Source organism: Aulostomus chinensis, chromosome 6 (genome assembly GCF_037954235.1).
Source record: "Aulostomus chinensis isolate RoL2024-O1b breed Wild chromosome 6, RoL_Achi_v1.0, whole genome shotgun sequence".
In the NCBI taxonomy this organism is placed as follows: domain Eukaryota; kingdom Metazoa; phylum Chordata; class Actinopteri; order Syngnathiformes; family Aulostomidae; genus Aulostomus; species Aulostomus chinensis.
The window spans coordinates 20,704,041-20,719,273 of record NC_141325.1 but is presented as its reverse complement, the minus strand read 5'-3'; the positions used below and the strand labels follow the sequence as shown (position 1 = coordinate 20,719,273).

At 42.8% G+C, this 15,233-nt stretch overlaps 1 protein-coding gene across 2 annotated transcripts in view; it reads left to right on the top strand.

Moving 5' to 3' along the window:
* npr3 (natriuretic peptide receptor 3) overlaps positions 1 to 15,233 on the top strand; it is a 67,040-nt gene that overhangs the window by 49,291 nt on the left and 2,516 nt on the right. For both annotated transcript variants that reach the window (XM_086206976.1, XM_086206977.1), the window contains exons 4-7: positions 4,664 to 4,799; positions 6,361 to 6,455; positions 14,283 to 14,400; positions 14,490 to 14,574. In XM_086206976.1, the coding sequence (XP_086063102.1) occupies positions 4,664 to 4,799; positions 6,361 to 6,455; positions 14,283 to 14,400; positions 14,490 to 14,574 (434 nt within the window). The remainder of the gene's footprint in view (positions 1 to 4,663; positions 4,800 to 6,360; positions 6,456 to 14,282; positions 14,401 to 14,489; positions 14,575 to 15,233) is intronic.

Below are 15,233 nucleotides of genomic sequence, written 5' to 3'. Positions count from 1 at the left end.
GTCTGTGCATGATCCGAATGAGATGATGGATGGTGTCCTGGGGTATCTCCTCTCAGATCTGGACCAGGGCATCACTGAGCTCTTGGACAGTCTGAGGAGCAACCGGGCAGCATTGGATGGACCGAATCATGATGTCCCAGAGGTATTGGATTTAATTCAGGTGAGCGTGGAGAACAGTCAATAATATCAATTCCTTCATCCTCAAGGAACTGCCTGAATACTCTCACCACAAGAGGCCAGGCATTGTCATGCACCAGAAGGAACCCAGGACCCATTGCACTGGCCTAGGGTCTGACAATGGGTCCAAAGTACCTAATGGCAGTAATGTTGTGGCAGTTGTCTAGTCTGTAGAGGTTTGTGTCTCTCTCCATGGATACACCTCCCCAGACCATTACTGATCCATCTCCAAACCAGTCATGCTGAATGATGTTACAGGCAGCATAAAGTTCTCCGCGACTTCTCCAGACCCTTTCACATCTGTCATATGTGCTCAAGATGAACCTGCTCTTATCTGAGAAAAGCACAGGGTGCCAGTAGCAGACCTGCAAATTCTGGTGTTCTAGGGCAAATGCCAATCGAGTTCCACAGTGCCAGGCAGTGAGTACTGGGTCCACTAGAGGATGTCAGGTCCTCAGGCCACCTTCATAAAGACATTCACACCAGTTGCCTGCTGGAGGTGATTTTGCAGGGCTCATCCTTCCATCCTTGCACAAAGGAGCAGACACTGATCGTGCTGATGAGTTCAGGACCTTCTACAGCCCTGTCCAGGCCTGTCCAGGTCTCCTACAGTAACTGCCTGTCTCCTGAAAGCTCCTCCATGCTCTTAAGACAGTGCTCGGAGACACAGAACCTTCTGGCAATAGCACGTATTGATGTACCATCCTGGAGGAGTTGGACTGCCTGTGCAATCTCCAGGTATCGCCTCATTCTACCACTATTTACACTGACCCCAGCCAAATGCAAAAATAGTACAAAACAGTCAGAAAAGATGAGGATGGAAAAATGTCAGTAGCCTCCATCTGTAAAACTATTCCTAACAGGAAGTCCATAAATGGACAAAACCGTCAAAATTAGGACATTTACACACCCCGAACAAACGCTATCTCTTCTGAGGGCGTCAATGGTCCATCCATCCATCCATCGTCTTCCGCTTATTCCTGTTAAGGGTCATGGGGGGGCTGGAGCCTATCCCAGCATCTACGGGCGAGAGGCGGGGTACACCCTGGACGGGTCGCCAGTCCATCGCAGGGCCAACATACATAGACAAACAACCATTCACACTCACATTCATACCTACAGTCAATTTAGAGTATCCAGTTACCCTAGTCCCCAATTGCATGTCTTTGGATGGTGGGAAGAAGCTGGAGTACCCGGAGAGAACCCACACAGGCACGGGGAGAACATGCAAACTCCACACAGAAAGATCCAGTGCCCAAGCCAGGACTCGAACCTGGAACCTTCTCGCTTCCAAAATTTATTACATGACTCAGTACACTTTAAGGATCAAAAGTTGTTCAAAGTTCTTATATAACTCACATGGTTTGGATTTTAGTCACCCCCTTGATAGGGATCGATTTGCCACTATGGGGGTGCTTAAAAGTAGTATAGCTGTAGGTGTAATTACATTGGGCACAGAACCCACAATGGCGGTTCCCATCTGGGGTGGTGCTGTGGGCAGGGGGGTAAGTCTGATTTGACTAGCCGGTCTCTCAGATTAGAACCTTATTTAAAAACAATCCATGGGGAATCTTTGTTAATATTCTGTAAACTCATGTATGATTTGAGTATGTGCCAGTGACTCATGATTATTCCTTTGATTTGTCCAGCACACTTGGAATACTGGATAATGGAAGGCTGTCTTACTCTTAGGTTTCCTCTGAAAGAGGTCTTGCCTCGGTCTGCTATTCGTTTGATCAACCGCTGACTTGATTTGGGTCATCTTATAACCTCTTGAGAAGAAACTGTTCTTCAACTTGCACATATTTCTTTCATAGTCTGTCTGCTACAAATCCATCCATCCATCCATCCATTTTCTTCTGCTTATCCTGTTTGGGTTCGCGGGGGGGGGGGGGGGCTGGAGCCTATCCCAGCAGCTTTTGGGTGAGCGGTTTGGTTTCCTTTTCCAAGACACCGTTGATAAAAGCATAAGCTCGGCACAAAGTCCAAAAACTAGAACTAAAAACCCATGTTGGGTTTGGTAAATGTATACAATATATTTTTGGATGCCACGATTTAAATGATTGTTTGAATGCACAAGCATTTATCAAAAATCAAAACTCAAACATCAGTAGAAATAGCCAGCCCCAGCAAGAGTGATTAATCATAATAATAATAATAATAATAATAATAATGATAATAATAATACACTCATATATTGTGTGGAATATACACAAATACTCTGTTTGCAGACAACAGACAAAAACATATTATTTAGGTAAACTGGAGGACCTAGATATTGAGATTCTAGAGTTTGCACCAGAGAATTTACCTGCTGAGGAAATTGAACAACTTCTCTGTCAGCAGCAAGATCCTTTTGACCTTCTTCTATACATTAATTGAACCAGTCTTATTGTTCTCAATGGTCTGCTGGTTCCACTCCATAAACCTGCAGGAGAAAAACACTTTCATAGCATTGTCAAGGTGTGTTCCAAGATAATAGGACTTCCCATTTGCTCTTTGATGGCTGTGTATAAGTAGCAGTTTCATGGCATGGCTGTCCAGATCCTGACAGACCCCTCCCATGCTGCCATCTGGTCGCAGGCTACGGTGTTTGGCCTGCAGGACCCAGAGGTGGAGATCCACCTTTGTCCCCCAGGCTGTCCTCCTCCTGAACTCTCTGCACTCTGACCCCTAGCACCCACCACAGGATCACAACTTGCCGCTTGTCATACACTCAGTGTACACCTATACTTTCTGTATATTCTGCAAAGTGCTGGTAATAATTAATGGTCATCTCATTTTAGTTGGCTCATGGCTCAAACTTACAAAATGTTGAGTCTAACAAGTTCCAAGCTTTTTTTTGTTGGCAAATAAGACTGATATGCAGACTTCATCATGTCTTCTTTCCGGGGTTTACGGCTTTCTGGTAATGTCACTTCACAACGTTTCCAAGGCAACGGGAAGAAAATGACTGCTCTTGTGTGAAGTAATCAATTAGTAATTTTTCAACATTCTGCAAGGATATTTATGACATTTTTGCAATGAAAATGTGGGGATTATGTAATCATTCAACCTCCGCTTATTTCACACATTTTTTGTTGAAATCGGCGATTTATCTATTTACTTTGTCTTTGAAAAAATGCGACCCCGCTTTTATGGTTGATTATGCGTTGAATTATGCGATTGCATAATTGTGTTTTCTGGAGAGATATTAACATAAATTACATAGTTTCTCACATTTTCCTTGTGAACAGCATGGGTACCCATACATTTTTTAGAGCATGTATGGGTACCCCAGACCCAGCTGTTGAAAAGACAAAGTTGATTATGCACAACAAATGATAATGCCAAATACTCCATGAGACTTTTTAGCTTAGAAAATTAAATTATGCCAAGTTGGAAATCATCTCTTAATCATGTTAAAAAAATGGATTCCTCTTGCCAGCTTTCGTATGTTTTTTATTCTGATTTCACACATGTATTTCTTTTATGCTCTCCAAAATACAACAAATACAAGTATTTTAATCATGTGATTAACTGTGATTGATCACGTGGTTTACAGTGATGAACTATTATTTTTTTTCAATTCCAGTACTAAAAGAAAAAAAAGTTTAATAAATGAATTATATTGCCAAAAACCTAGAGTGGTGCATAATTAAATGTTGTTTTTTTCCCCCCATACTTTGACTTACAAGAAATACTCAGCTGGTGACAAACCTTATGTCTATTATATCAGTGACCTCACATAGCATTCTTGGTTGTAACACAAAATATTGTTTCCATGGTGAAAAGCCTTCTGTGGCAATTTTTTACTCCTCTTCACAGCTGAAATTCTCATGACTTTTTATGTAACTAATGCTATATAACAGCATTTAAACTAACATCTTCACTCGCCACCATTGTTGTTTTGAAGGAGCAGTCTAACTGTTCTACTTCCAGTTATACTTAAACTATGCTTCTACTACCTCAAAAGATGCTGACTCACCACATATTTTTGGGGAGGACCCAAGCACATAGCTTGAAGCCTGGCAAGATGGATTCCCGTGTGGGCTTGTGATCCTGGGAATCCAAGATACGCTTTTTAAAGTGAGACAATGCTTGAAACGATCTATCACTACGGACAACTCACTTGTTCACTTGCCTCAGGGCATCATACTGTTAATCTAAAGTCAACCAAATGCAGTCTCATTTTGGAATGTCTTTACTAACGACCCTTTGGCCTGTTGCAGTGGACCTAAGGTGCAGTGGGTTCAGGCTTGTGATGATTCATTGTAATGAGCTCTGTTGCAAACCCCACTCTGACATAGCCATGGAAAAGTGAATACTAAATACCAGCAATCTTTTTTACGTCATATTGTGATATTAGTAACTGTATTATGGATGCATTGCAGTTGTAACTTCTAAGTGTGCTCTACTTTTCCAGACAGTCAAAATATTTGGACTATTATATACTTTATTTATCATTGTGAACTATTTCTGTTTTTAACTTTATTCTCCATTTCAGGTCAACATGTTTGTTGAGGGATTCCATGATGCTATGCTTCTGTATGCTATTTCTCTGCATGAAGCCATGAAAAGTGGTTACAACAAGAGGAACGGAACAGAAATCACCTCACGCATGAGGAACAGAACATTTGAGGGTAAAATTCACACTTTTACTGAATTAGAGACTCCACATTTTAACCAATGAATTTTCTCAGCGGTTTGGTTTCCTTTTCCAAGATACCGTTGAAAAAAGCAGAAGCTAGGCACAAAGTCCAAAAACTAGAACTAAAACCCATGTTGGGTTTGGTAAATGTATACTATAGATTTTTGGATGCCATGATTTAAATTATTGTTTGAATGCACAAGTATTTATCAAAAATCAAAACTCAAACATCAGTAGAAATAGCCAGCCCCAGCCAGCCCTCATTTAAATTTAACATTGTCTAATTTGATGCAGGTCAATAGTTTGCCAAGAATATGGCATATGCTGTTTGCATTAACATTTTCAAATTAATGGAAAATTAGAATTTTATTTAAAATATGACATGGACAATGCTTACACAAATGGAAAGAAATGTTGCACAGTTTATAATACATTTTAAATACCAAATTTGATTTCAAATTTAAATATATTGCACTTTCAAGCAGTTAAACTCTTTGAAAATTAAATGTCTAATGCCATTATTGTATTAAAATTTTAGTAATGGCATTTTAATTTTCACATATTCCCTAAAAGAGTATGAGGGAATGTAAATGTTAATGAAGTACATTTGATTACCTTTTTTGCTTTTTAATTTGAATGTTGTCCATCTAAAAGCATGTTAACTCTTTTAAAATCAAATTTTGAACAGCTTTTTCCATTGTTCATGGTCCTCCATACAAGTATGTTCAAATTATAATGCAAACTGGGTTATTGTAATTAAATTGTCATTTTGACCCAAATTAGACAGGAATTGGTTGAAAAATTTAATGAAATAGTTTTGCATTTCAATTTTCATTATGTCCCTTGTGGGCTTACGTAACCATCACCAGGAGGCAAATGTTCACAAGGTTGAAATCCTACACAACCAGCTGCTTCCGCCTGTTCAATATCACGTGTCTCCAGATAACTTTAGGAACACATAAATTAATTTGCCATATAATGGCAGGGTTCAGCACTCAGTCATATGTTACTCTGTTTCTCTTCAATTAGTCTCAAGATGATGTTTGTTTCTGTGCGAAGCTCTGACAGCAAAGTACATGAAACTCACAACAGTTCCAAAAAACTACAACGAATAAACCAATATGTTGGCTATAAAATAGCTAACTACAATATTAAAACTCTTACATGATTTCACATTATGAAAGATGCTATTTGGAAGTGTTTTCAATATAAAAAAGTGAAGAGTTGTTGATTGGTCAGATTGAAATTATAATTATTCAGGTATGAACTAGGTTTTAACAAAGTCTTGTTAGCTGATTTACCTGAGTTTAAATCACATTACCCCACATTAAAAATCATTGTTTCTTAAGTGTGATGGAACAGTTTGTATTTTGATGTATGTTGAGGCATACAGTATAGTGTACATTGGCTAATTCTACATTTACTCATAATATTTGCTGCAATTGTATATGTATTATATGTTACTGATTTATCAGTATTTATTTGTTGTATTTGTGTGAGAATAATTGGCAGAGAATATATTTTTCCCTCTTTTTTGTGCTGATGGTTGACAGGAATTGCTGGACAGGTATCCATGGATGTCAATGGTGACAGAAATGGAGATTTCTCTCTGATGTCCATGACTAATGTTAGTGCAGGAACATATGAGGTAAGAAGTAAATATTTACCTATTGCCTTTTACCATCCCTTGGATGTTTCAGGGTAAAATCCTGAGTTTTATTGTTTGTTATTAATATTATAATTTAATTTGTTCAGTAAATTTGCTTATTTGCCCTTTCTGATACAACCCGTGGATGATAATATACGTATCTAGTGTAGCCTATCAAAATTTTGAAGTCGCTTAAAACATTTAACTGGTAACTGAGTTTTCATGTCCTGGAATTTCTAATTGTGGTACAATAGATTTTAAAATATTGATATCATATATACTACAAGAAAAAATGGCAAGGAGGTACAACTTTTCTTTTTGCTGGAATCAATAGCTAGCCTAGCAACATTCCCAGTTGTTGAAACATGCATAGTTGAGTGTTGAGCAGGACTTGATCAGCACTTACCTTGGCAAAAAATGTCAAGGGGATGCTGCAAGAGCTTCAGGTGAGAGCTCAGATAAGAAACAGCAACAATGTGTGAGGTAGCTATGCAAGTACTGCAGCTCTTAATAAAGTAGCAATAATTAATAAGTGCATGGGTCGTGGACACTTACGAGATCATGAATAAGTAGAATAGTACTTACATTCTCTGTAACATTTTAAGCTGATATTTTCACTATCCCTGAATTAGAACCTTTACAGTGCAGCAGGATCTATAACATGAGAAGATCATTTGGAATGGATAATTTTTGTATGGGCGGCACGATGGTGCAGTGGTTAGCACTGTCGCCTCACAGCAAGAAGGTTCCCGGTTCCAGTCCCAAATTTTTTTGGTCCTTTCCTGATTTTTAAATTAATGTCAAATTAAAAAATAATGCACTCATAGAAAGCTAACTACCTAGCTATGTGTCCGGTGTCAGTAAACGTGATATGCAAATGCCATTTCTTTTGTGTCAACAAATTATCAACATGAGTTCATTCACATTATCATAGGCTTGGAGGACATGCAAAGCAATAAAACACTGGTTTGTTATTAGGCTATTTATTGTTGAAGATGAACACTTTAGAACACTGAAGGGTGAAACATGAACTTCAAGAGATCAGAGAGCCGCTCTTCTTTGCACAGCCTTCTTAGAGAATTTTTCACCAGCTTTGGTTAGGAGAAAGACCTCTCTACTGATGCAGTGGACACTGGAATCGTGGCATATATCCTCATCATTTCCTCCACTGCTGGGAAGATGTCATGGCCACTGTTGTCTCTTAGTGTTCTCAAGATCCCCTTCAGTGTAAGAGTGTCTTGGAAAGAAGCATGGAAAACTCTGTGCTCTGTCTTCAGCTTCTCTTCTTCTCCTCCATAGAATTCACAAAGTGTGTGAATAGCCTCAGTAGAGTCAGGACCCATGGCATCTTACCTACCCACTTGCTGGCCTTCGTCAAACTGTGGAGTGCACTGAGGAATTTGATTGACTGTGTCTTCCCATCTCCCTTAAACCTCCTATGTAGTTCCTGAGAAAGAACATCAAGGAATGGATAGAACATCTTGACTCTGTAGTACTCTTCCACTGATTGGAACGAGTGGCTCTCTGTGGCTGCAGTAGAACTATGTTAATACTTTGGAGGAACCTTCCTCTGCCTTTTCTGTCCCAGGGTGACTGTGGGGATGCTGATCCCAGAAGCCTCTGCCTTTTCTGTGGCATACTTGAACAGTTTGGAAAACTGTTCTTCTGTTCTGAGATTGGACAAGCTATCATCACTCCCCAAACAACACTCTATGCCAGGGGTCACGCGGGCACCAGGTCACCCGCAAGGACCACATGAGTCGCCCGCGGGCCTGTTCTAAAAATAGCTCACCACAGCGCCACTCACCAGTGAGCTGCATCTAATTTTTTGTTTCTATTTTTTAATCACACTTGCATTGGTGTGAATTTGAAAATGACAACAGGCCTGTCCCAAATTTATCTATGTATGAACGGGTTTTTATATAAAGAGGTAAAAAAAAACCTAATTTTGTATGTATACAATCTCTATATGTGTGTCAAAATGGTAGCCCTTTGTATTAATTGGTCCCCAAGGAGCAGCTCTCCACTTCACAAAGGTTGGTGACCCCTGCTCTATGCCATGGACAGGTAAATGTCCTGGTTCTGCAGTGCATCAGAGGCAAGTGCAGTTACGTCAAAAACTGGTGTGGCTATTGCAAGGCACAGTAAAAACTCAAGGTCGATGGCATTGAGGTACATTCTTGCATCACCGGCTGTCATGGTTTGCAGTTTTCACCACTGGATTCTCTGTGTCTCCCTGCATGCACCACCACTCCCTCAGCCAACCTCCTCTGCCAATCAACCTCTATTACCTGCACCTATCCCCACCTATCGCCCTTTCCCTTTGTTCTCTGCCAGATTGTGATGCATTCATGCCAAACTCTCCAGCGATATCTCTTGGACTGACCTCCCAGCTTCGACTCTGCTTGCTCTGACCATTCACCTTTGCCTCGGCCCTGGTTACCTCTTCTGCCCCTCTGCAAGGCTGCATCTGTTTTTTCCCCTGTTTTTTGCCTGCCTGTTTTTGCCAGGTCCGTTTCATCAGAGGATTTTTTTCAGTTATCCGTTGAACCTGAATAAAGGACATTTTTCTATCCAACTCCTGTTTCAAGTGTGTTGCATTTGGGTCCATACTCCACACCGTTTCAGTACAATATGGCCAAACATGGCCCCAGCACACACTTCCCCTGCCCACAACTGTTTTGAATGCATTGAAGGAGTCCTCCAGCAACATGAGGCCCTCATGGCTTCTGCCTCAGCTGAGGCCAAACAGGCCGCAGCCTCTCAAGATCAGGCTCTCGCCTCCTTGGTGAACCAAGTGCAGCAACTCGCTGCAGCCATTGCCCAGTTAACCCCTGTTAGCCCTGCCCCTGTCCCGGCCCCTGCTCCACCAACTAGCTCTTATCTGCCCCCAGCTTCCAAACCACGTATTGGAGCCCCTGAACATTATGCCGGGGAGCCTGAAGGATGTAATCCTTTCCTGACTATCTTTTTTGCATTGCAGCCTCTCACCTTTGCTTTGGAACAAGCTAAGGTAGCATTCGCCATTAATCAACTAACAGGGAGAGCAAGAGTGTGGGGCACAGCTGAGTGGGACAGACAGACCCCTCCTTGTACTTCATTTGAGGCATTCGCTGCAGAGCTACGCAAGGTATTTGAGCAGGATGTCCATTCAACGGCCGCGGGGGCCTGCTAAGTCTACATCAGAAGGGTCAATCGGTGTTAGATTTTTCAATGGATTTCAACACTGAGGCCCGTGTAAGCGGATGGAATGAGAGTGCTCTTTGCGATGCTGTTCTGCATGGGCTGGCTGATTACATCAAGGATGATCTGGTGTCTCACCCCCTACCCCTTTCTCTTGATGATGTCATCATTTTTGCTATAAACATCGACCTTCGTATCCTTCTTTTTTGTGGACAAGAAGGATGGAACCCTCAGACCTTGCATCGACTACAGAGGTCTCAATTACATTACTGTAAAAAACAGATATCCTTTGCCCCTCAACCCGTCAAGGGTAGTCCTGCAACGACTTCTGGAGAACTCCCTGTTCGTCAAAGCTGAAAAGTGTGAATTTCATGCACCTTCGGTCACCTTCCTCGGATACATTGTGGCTCAGGGAAGTCTACAGATGGATCCAGCCAAGGTTTCAGCTGTTACAGCCTGGCCCGCCCCTGAGAATTGGAAACAACTGCAACTCTCTCCTGGGACATTGAAGAGGGAGTCTAAGCTGCTTCAGGCGACCAACCTGGACCCAGTGCTTGTCCTTCTGATCATCTTTTTATTCCCGCTACATTAAGGTTGGAGGTACTAAAGTGGTCACATTCGTCCGAGCTCACCTGTCACCCTGGGGTACACAGAACCAAGGAGTTCTTGGCTCGACGGTTCTGGTGGCCCACAATGGAAGAGGACATGGGAGAGTTTGTCAAAGCCTGCCCGACTTGTACTCGACACAAACTATCTCATCAGGCTCCTGCTGGTCACCTTCATCCACTCCCCATACCCCATCGTCCCTGGTCACATATATCCCTGGATTTTGTCACTGGTCTTCCTCCCTCTGAAGGTAACACCACCATCCTCACCATCATTGACAGATTCAGTAAGATGGCACATTTCATTCCCCTTCCAAAACTCCCCTCTGCTAAAGGGACTGCTGAACTTCTCCCTCTGCATGTTGTTTGCCTTCATGGAATCCCTGTCGAAGTAGTTTCTGATTGAGGGCCACAGTTCACATCCATATTTTGGCGAGAATTCTGCAGTCTGTTGGGGGCCTCTGTTAGCCTGTCCTCAGGCTTCCACCCTCAGTCTAATGGCCAAACCGAGAGGAAGAATCAAGAAATGGAAACCACTCTCCATTGCCTGGTGTCGTCTAACCCCTCTTCCTGGTCTCAACAGCTGGTTTGGGTTGAATATGCCCACAACACCCTGGTCAGTTCAGCCACTGGTCTCTCTCCCTTTCAGTGCTCATATGGGTATCAGCCTCCTCTTTTCCCTGCTCTTGAAAAAGAGACTTCTTGCCCCTCTGTGACAACCTTCATTCAGTGCTGTCAACACACCTGGACACAAGCCCGCAAATCCCTCCAACACTCTGCCGATTGCTACACAACATCTGCCAACCGTCACACTCACAAGCCCCTGCTTATGGGGTTGGAGAAAAGGTTTGGCTTTCTACCAGCGATCTGCCCCTCTGTGTCGAGTCCAATAAATGGGCACCCAGATTCCTTGGTCCATTTCCCACAGAAAAAATAATTAATCCCGTAGCAGTGAGACTCAAGCTCCCTAAGTCTATGCGCATTCATCCCACCTTCCATATATCCAGAATCAAACCTGCTCCAGAAAGTCTCTTGGTGCCTCCAACTCCCCCACCTCCCCCTCCTCGCATGGTTTAGGGCAGTCTTGTGTATGCTGTCCGACGCCTTCTTCGTTCTCACTGCCGAGGGCACAGCATACAATATGTGGTTGACTGGGAAGGCTATGGCCCAGAGGAAAGGTCAAAGGTCCCTGCCTTTTATTGTTGACCCTCAAATCATTGCTGACTTTCACCAGAGAAACCCTGATCAACCCTCTCTCACCTCCACCACAGTCAACTCCCACCGATCCGCCCCCTCTTCAACAGCCCTGCCCTTTTTCCCCAGCTCCAAAGAGCGAGGAGGACAATCAGGAGACTCAGGACACTCACAACAACCAGGACACTCAGAATAATCAGGACACTCAGGATATCTCTGATTGGATGGAATTTCAGGATCAGAATGACTCTCTTCCCTGGACTCACTCTCCAGACACTCTGGGGGTGTTACGAATACTCATCTGAGTATTTTTGTAGGACCCAAAAGGCAAACACAAAGCACAGAAACAAAGGAGCCATGGAACAGACAAAAGGTTTATTCAGAACCAAAAACAAAACCACAATAACAACCAAACAATTCCTAGTCCGAACCAAACACAAAATCAGCCCTAAACTAAACAATCTCCTACACCGTGGCGAGTGGGTAGGAAAACCAACAAACTAACTCTACGGATAGACTAACTAAAGTCGGCAGAAGCACCAAGAGCAGCACAGAAACACTTCCAGACCTGAGAGATAAACTGCGAGCCTCTGTCAGACGTAATATCCACAGGGATTCCATGAATGCGGAAAACCTGTAGGACTAACTGGCCGACGGTAACCCAGACAACGCCACTAAGTGAACTGATTTAGACGATCGGTCCACTATGGTGAGAATGGTTTTATTACCTTTAGATTGTGGCAATCCTGTAACGAAGTCCACCGCTATGTGCGACCACGGGCGGTGGGGAACTGGGAGAGGCTGGAGGAGGCCGGAGGGAGATGTGACGAAACTGTGCACGCCGCGACGAACTCCCGGACGTCCCTCTCCATGGACAGCCGCCAGAATTTCCTGCGGAGGAAGGACAGCGTTCGAGTCAAACCGGGGTGGCAAGCCAGCAGTATGTCCCCACTGCAGGACCTGAGAGCACACTCCCGCCGGGATGAAGAGAGTGTGGGGCGGACCGCCCCCGGTGTCCGGCTGTGCCAGCAAGGCGTTGCGCACTACGGCCTCCAAATCCCAGGAGACTTCAGCCAGCACCCGATCTGAGGGCAGGATGGTCTCAGGTCGCTCCTCCGCATCAAGCTCCGGTCGCATGAACTGTCGGGACAAGGCATCGGCCTTGGTATTGCAGGAGCCGGGGCTGTAGGTTAGCGTGAAGTTGAACCTACAGCCTTTTCGCCGTTCAAAAGTCAGGCAAAGACCAAGACAATCTGGCAGCGAGGCGAAGCTGCCATGCTGCTTAAGAGCTAGGAGAGAAATAAGGGAGATGAGCCTCAGGAGCGCTGTCAGCCTGCTGCACTGCCAGGCCACACTTCCACTGCAGAGTCAGGAGGAAAACAAAAAGAAACCCATGAAACATAAACACAAGCATAATAAAAAGACATCTAAAAAAAAAAAAGTCATAACTGCGGGTGGGAGGGGAGGGAGTTTGAAATGATCATCCATCTGCATTTTTGGGACATCTAAGTACAGGTTGACATGGTCCTCTATCAACACACATTTTGACATAGCTGGCATTACATTTTAGATCAAAACCTTGTTGGTGGGCAGGATCTGTAGGATACTTCAAGAGTGCAATATTCAATAAGACCTCTTGTCCTACATTACTTGTAGCTCTTTCAACTTCACCCTCATCTATGGCTTCCTCAGCAGTAGTATCATCTGCTTCCCTTCCTGTGGACTATTCCTCCCCAACGTTTACGGAGTTCCATGGCTTCCTCTGTGTCTTGAGTTGCGTCTAAAGCCTCTTTGCTCTCAGATGTTGCTCTAAGGTCTCTCTCTTAGGTATGACATTTTCTGTGGACTGCATTCTTTCTTGAATTTTGGTGCTAGTACTAGGTTTTAGCCACGCCTTAAGAGGTCTGCTACCTTTAGCTGCTTCTTCTTTGCACTCCTTCTCCTTCCTTTTCTGTATCCTTTATTTTTTTGGTATCGTGCTGCAGGCATAATCAACATGAATCAAGTTTTAATACAGATGGTAATATTTTAAACACAGATAACCTACAGCATATGTGTATATATATATATATATATATATATATATATATATATATATATATATATATATATATATATATATATAAAGTTTATGATCCCAGCGGGGTATCTGATGACCTTGTTCAGCTGACTTCTCAGTACTTGTCTTCCTCTCTGTAAGTATTTGGCAGTTTGACTTTCTTGCTGCTACCTTGTGATTTCCTTTAGCCTGAGGAATCCCAAGGTACTTGTAGCTCCTCTGATAGGTCGATCCCTTAGACCCCTTCAGTTCTGATCATCTTGCCGCTTCTTGATACCATCCGGTGACATTTGTCCAATCTGAATGACATCCCTGTGTCATTGCCCCAGATCCTGGTGGTTTGGATCAGTGACTCAATTTCTCACCCATTCCTGGCATACAGCTCAATGACAGCCATATAGAGTCATACAGTGAAATGAGCATTTCCACATTGTACCATTTATTCACCTTGTGTGTCCATATACTGTTCTGTTATATTAATTAAATAATTAAATAAAAAAAAGAACTGGATCATGACATTGCTAAAAAGAATCCCTTACATGAAGCTACTTTTGTTTAAATAGGCTACATTTTGTCTTTGATTGTCTGTGGGTTGTATAAGCAAGTGACATTTCTGTAAATCTGTGGGAGTTAATGGCAAATCAAGCTAAAACATCTAGAATAAACTATAGCCACTCCGGGAGACAGTTGCCCTTTAACACCTTGACTACTGCCAGAAATACTAACTAAATTGCATCATAGCTTGTGTAACCTGTGAATCTGTTTGTCAAATCTATATGTCAACAGGTCGTGGCCAATTACTTTGGTGTGAATGGAACTTTTCAGCTGCTGCCAACCTTCAACACTGACCATTTCATTCTGAGAGGAAGACATGAGAGAACTACAGAGATACCAGACAAACCATGTAAATTAACACCACTGTGACATTGGAATATTATTTTCAGGCAATATGATAAAACAAATGTTTAAGCCAATAACTGCTCTTCCAAACAGGTGGACTAGGAATGTCAGCATTGACCGGAGTCATAGTGGGAGCTGTTCTGGGAACTGCAATGCTTTTAACATTCTACTTTTTCAGGTAACAGATTAACATTTTAGTGTTAACTATCTGCCATGTTCTGTTAGATCTTTTGCTTGTTTTGAAACAGGGTTTTTATGGACCCAAATGCAATCACACTGGCAGTTGTTTGACTGATAATGAATTTTATTCAGACTGATTAGAAGAGGGGAGGGACTGGAGCAAGGTTGAGGTTCAGGCGCAGGTCAATACCACGAGATCCAGAGATGTAGGGGCAGACAGAAGCATGGCCGAAAAAAGCAGGGTCAAAGTCGGGAAGTCAGTCAAAAGGATAATGCGAGAGAGAGTCTTGCAAGGGAGCATAACAATCTGGCAGAGGAAGACCTAAAGGTGGTTGAGGCTGATTAGCTGAGGAGGTTGGCAAAGGGAGTGAGTGGAGATGTGTTCAGGGTGACAACAAAAAATCAGTGGTGAGAGACTGCAGACCATGACATGTACACAGTCATGGTCATACAAAGCAGCTTTAGTAAAAGCATCATGAAGGACAGTGACAGGGTTTAACTACAGTCTGTTCATACTTGTCACTGTCTGAAAGATTCCACAGTGCTCCTGCTTGAAAACTGACAAGTTGAATATGTGGCTTAAATGAAAAAAAGTCACAGAAGTTACAGACAGTTATGACTAGCGTTTAATCCAAGTATATTGTCTGCCAGCAGGGA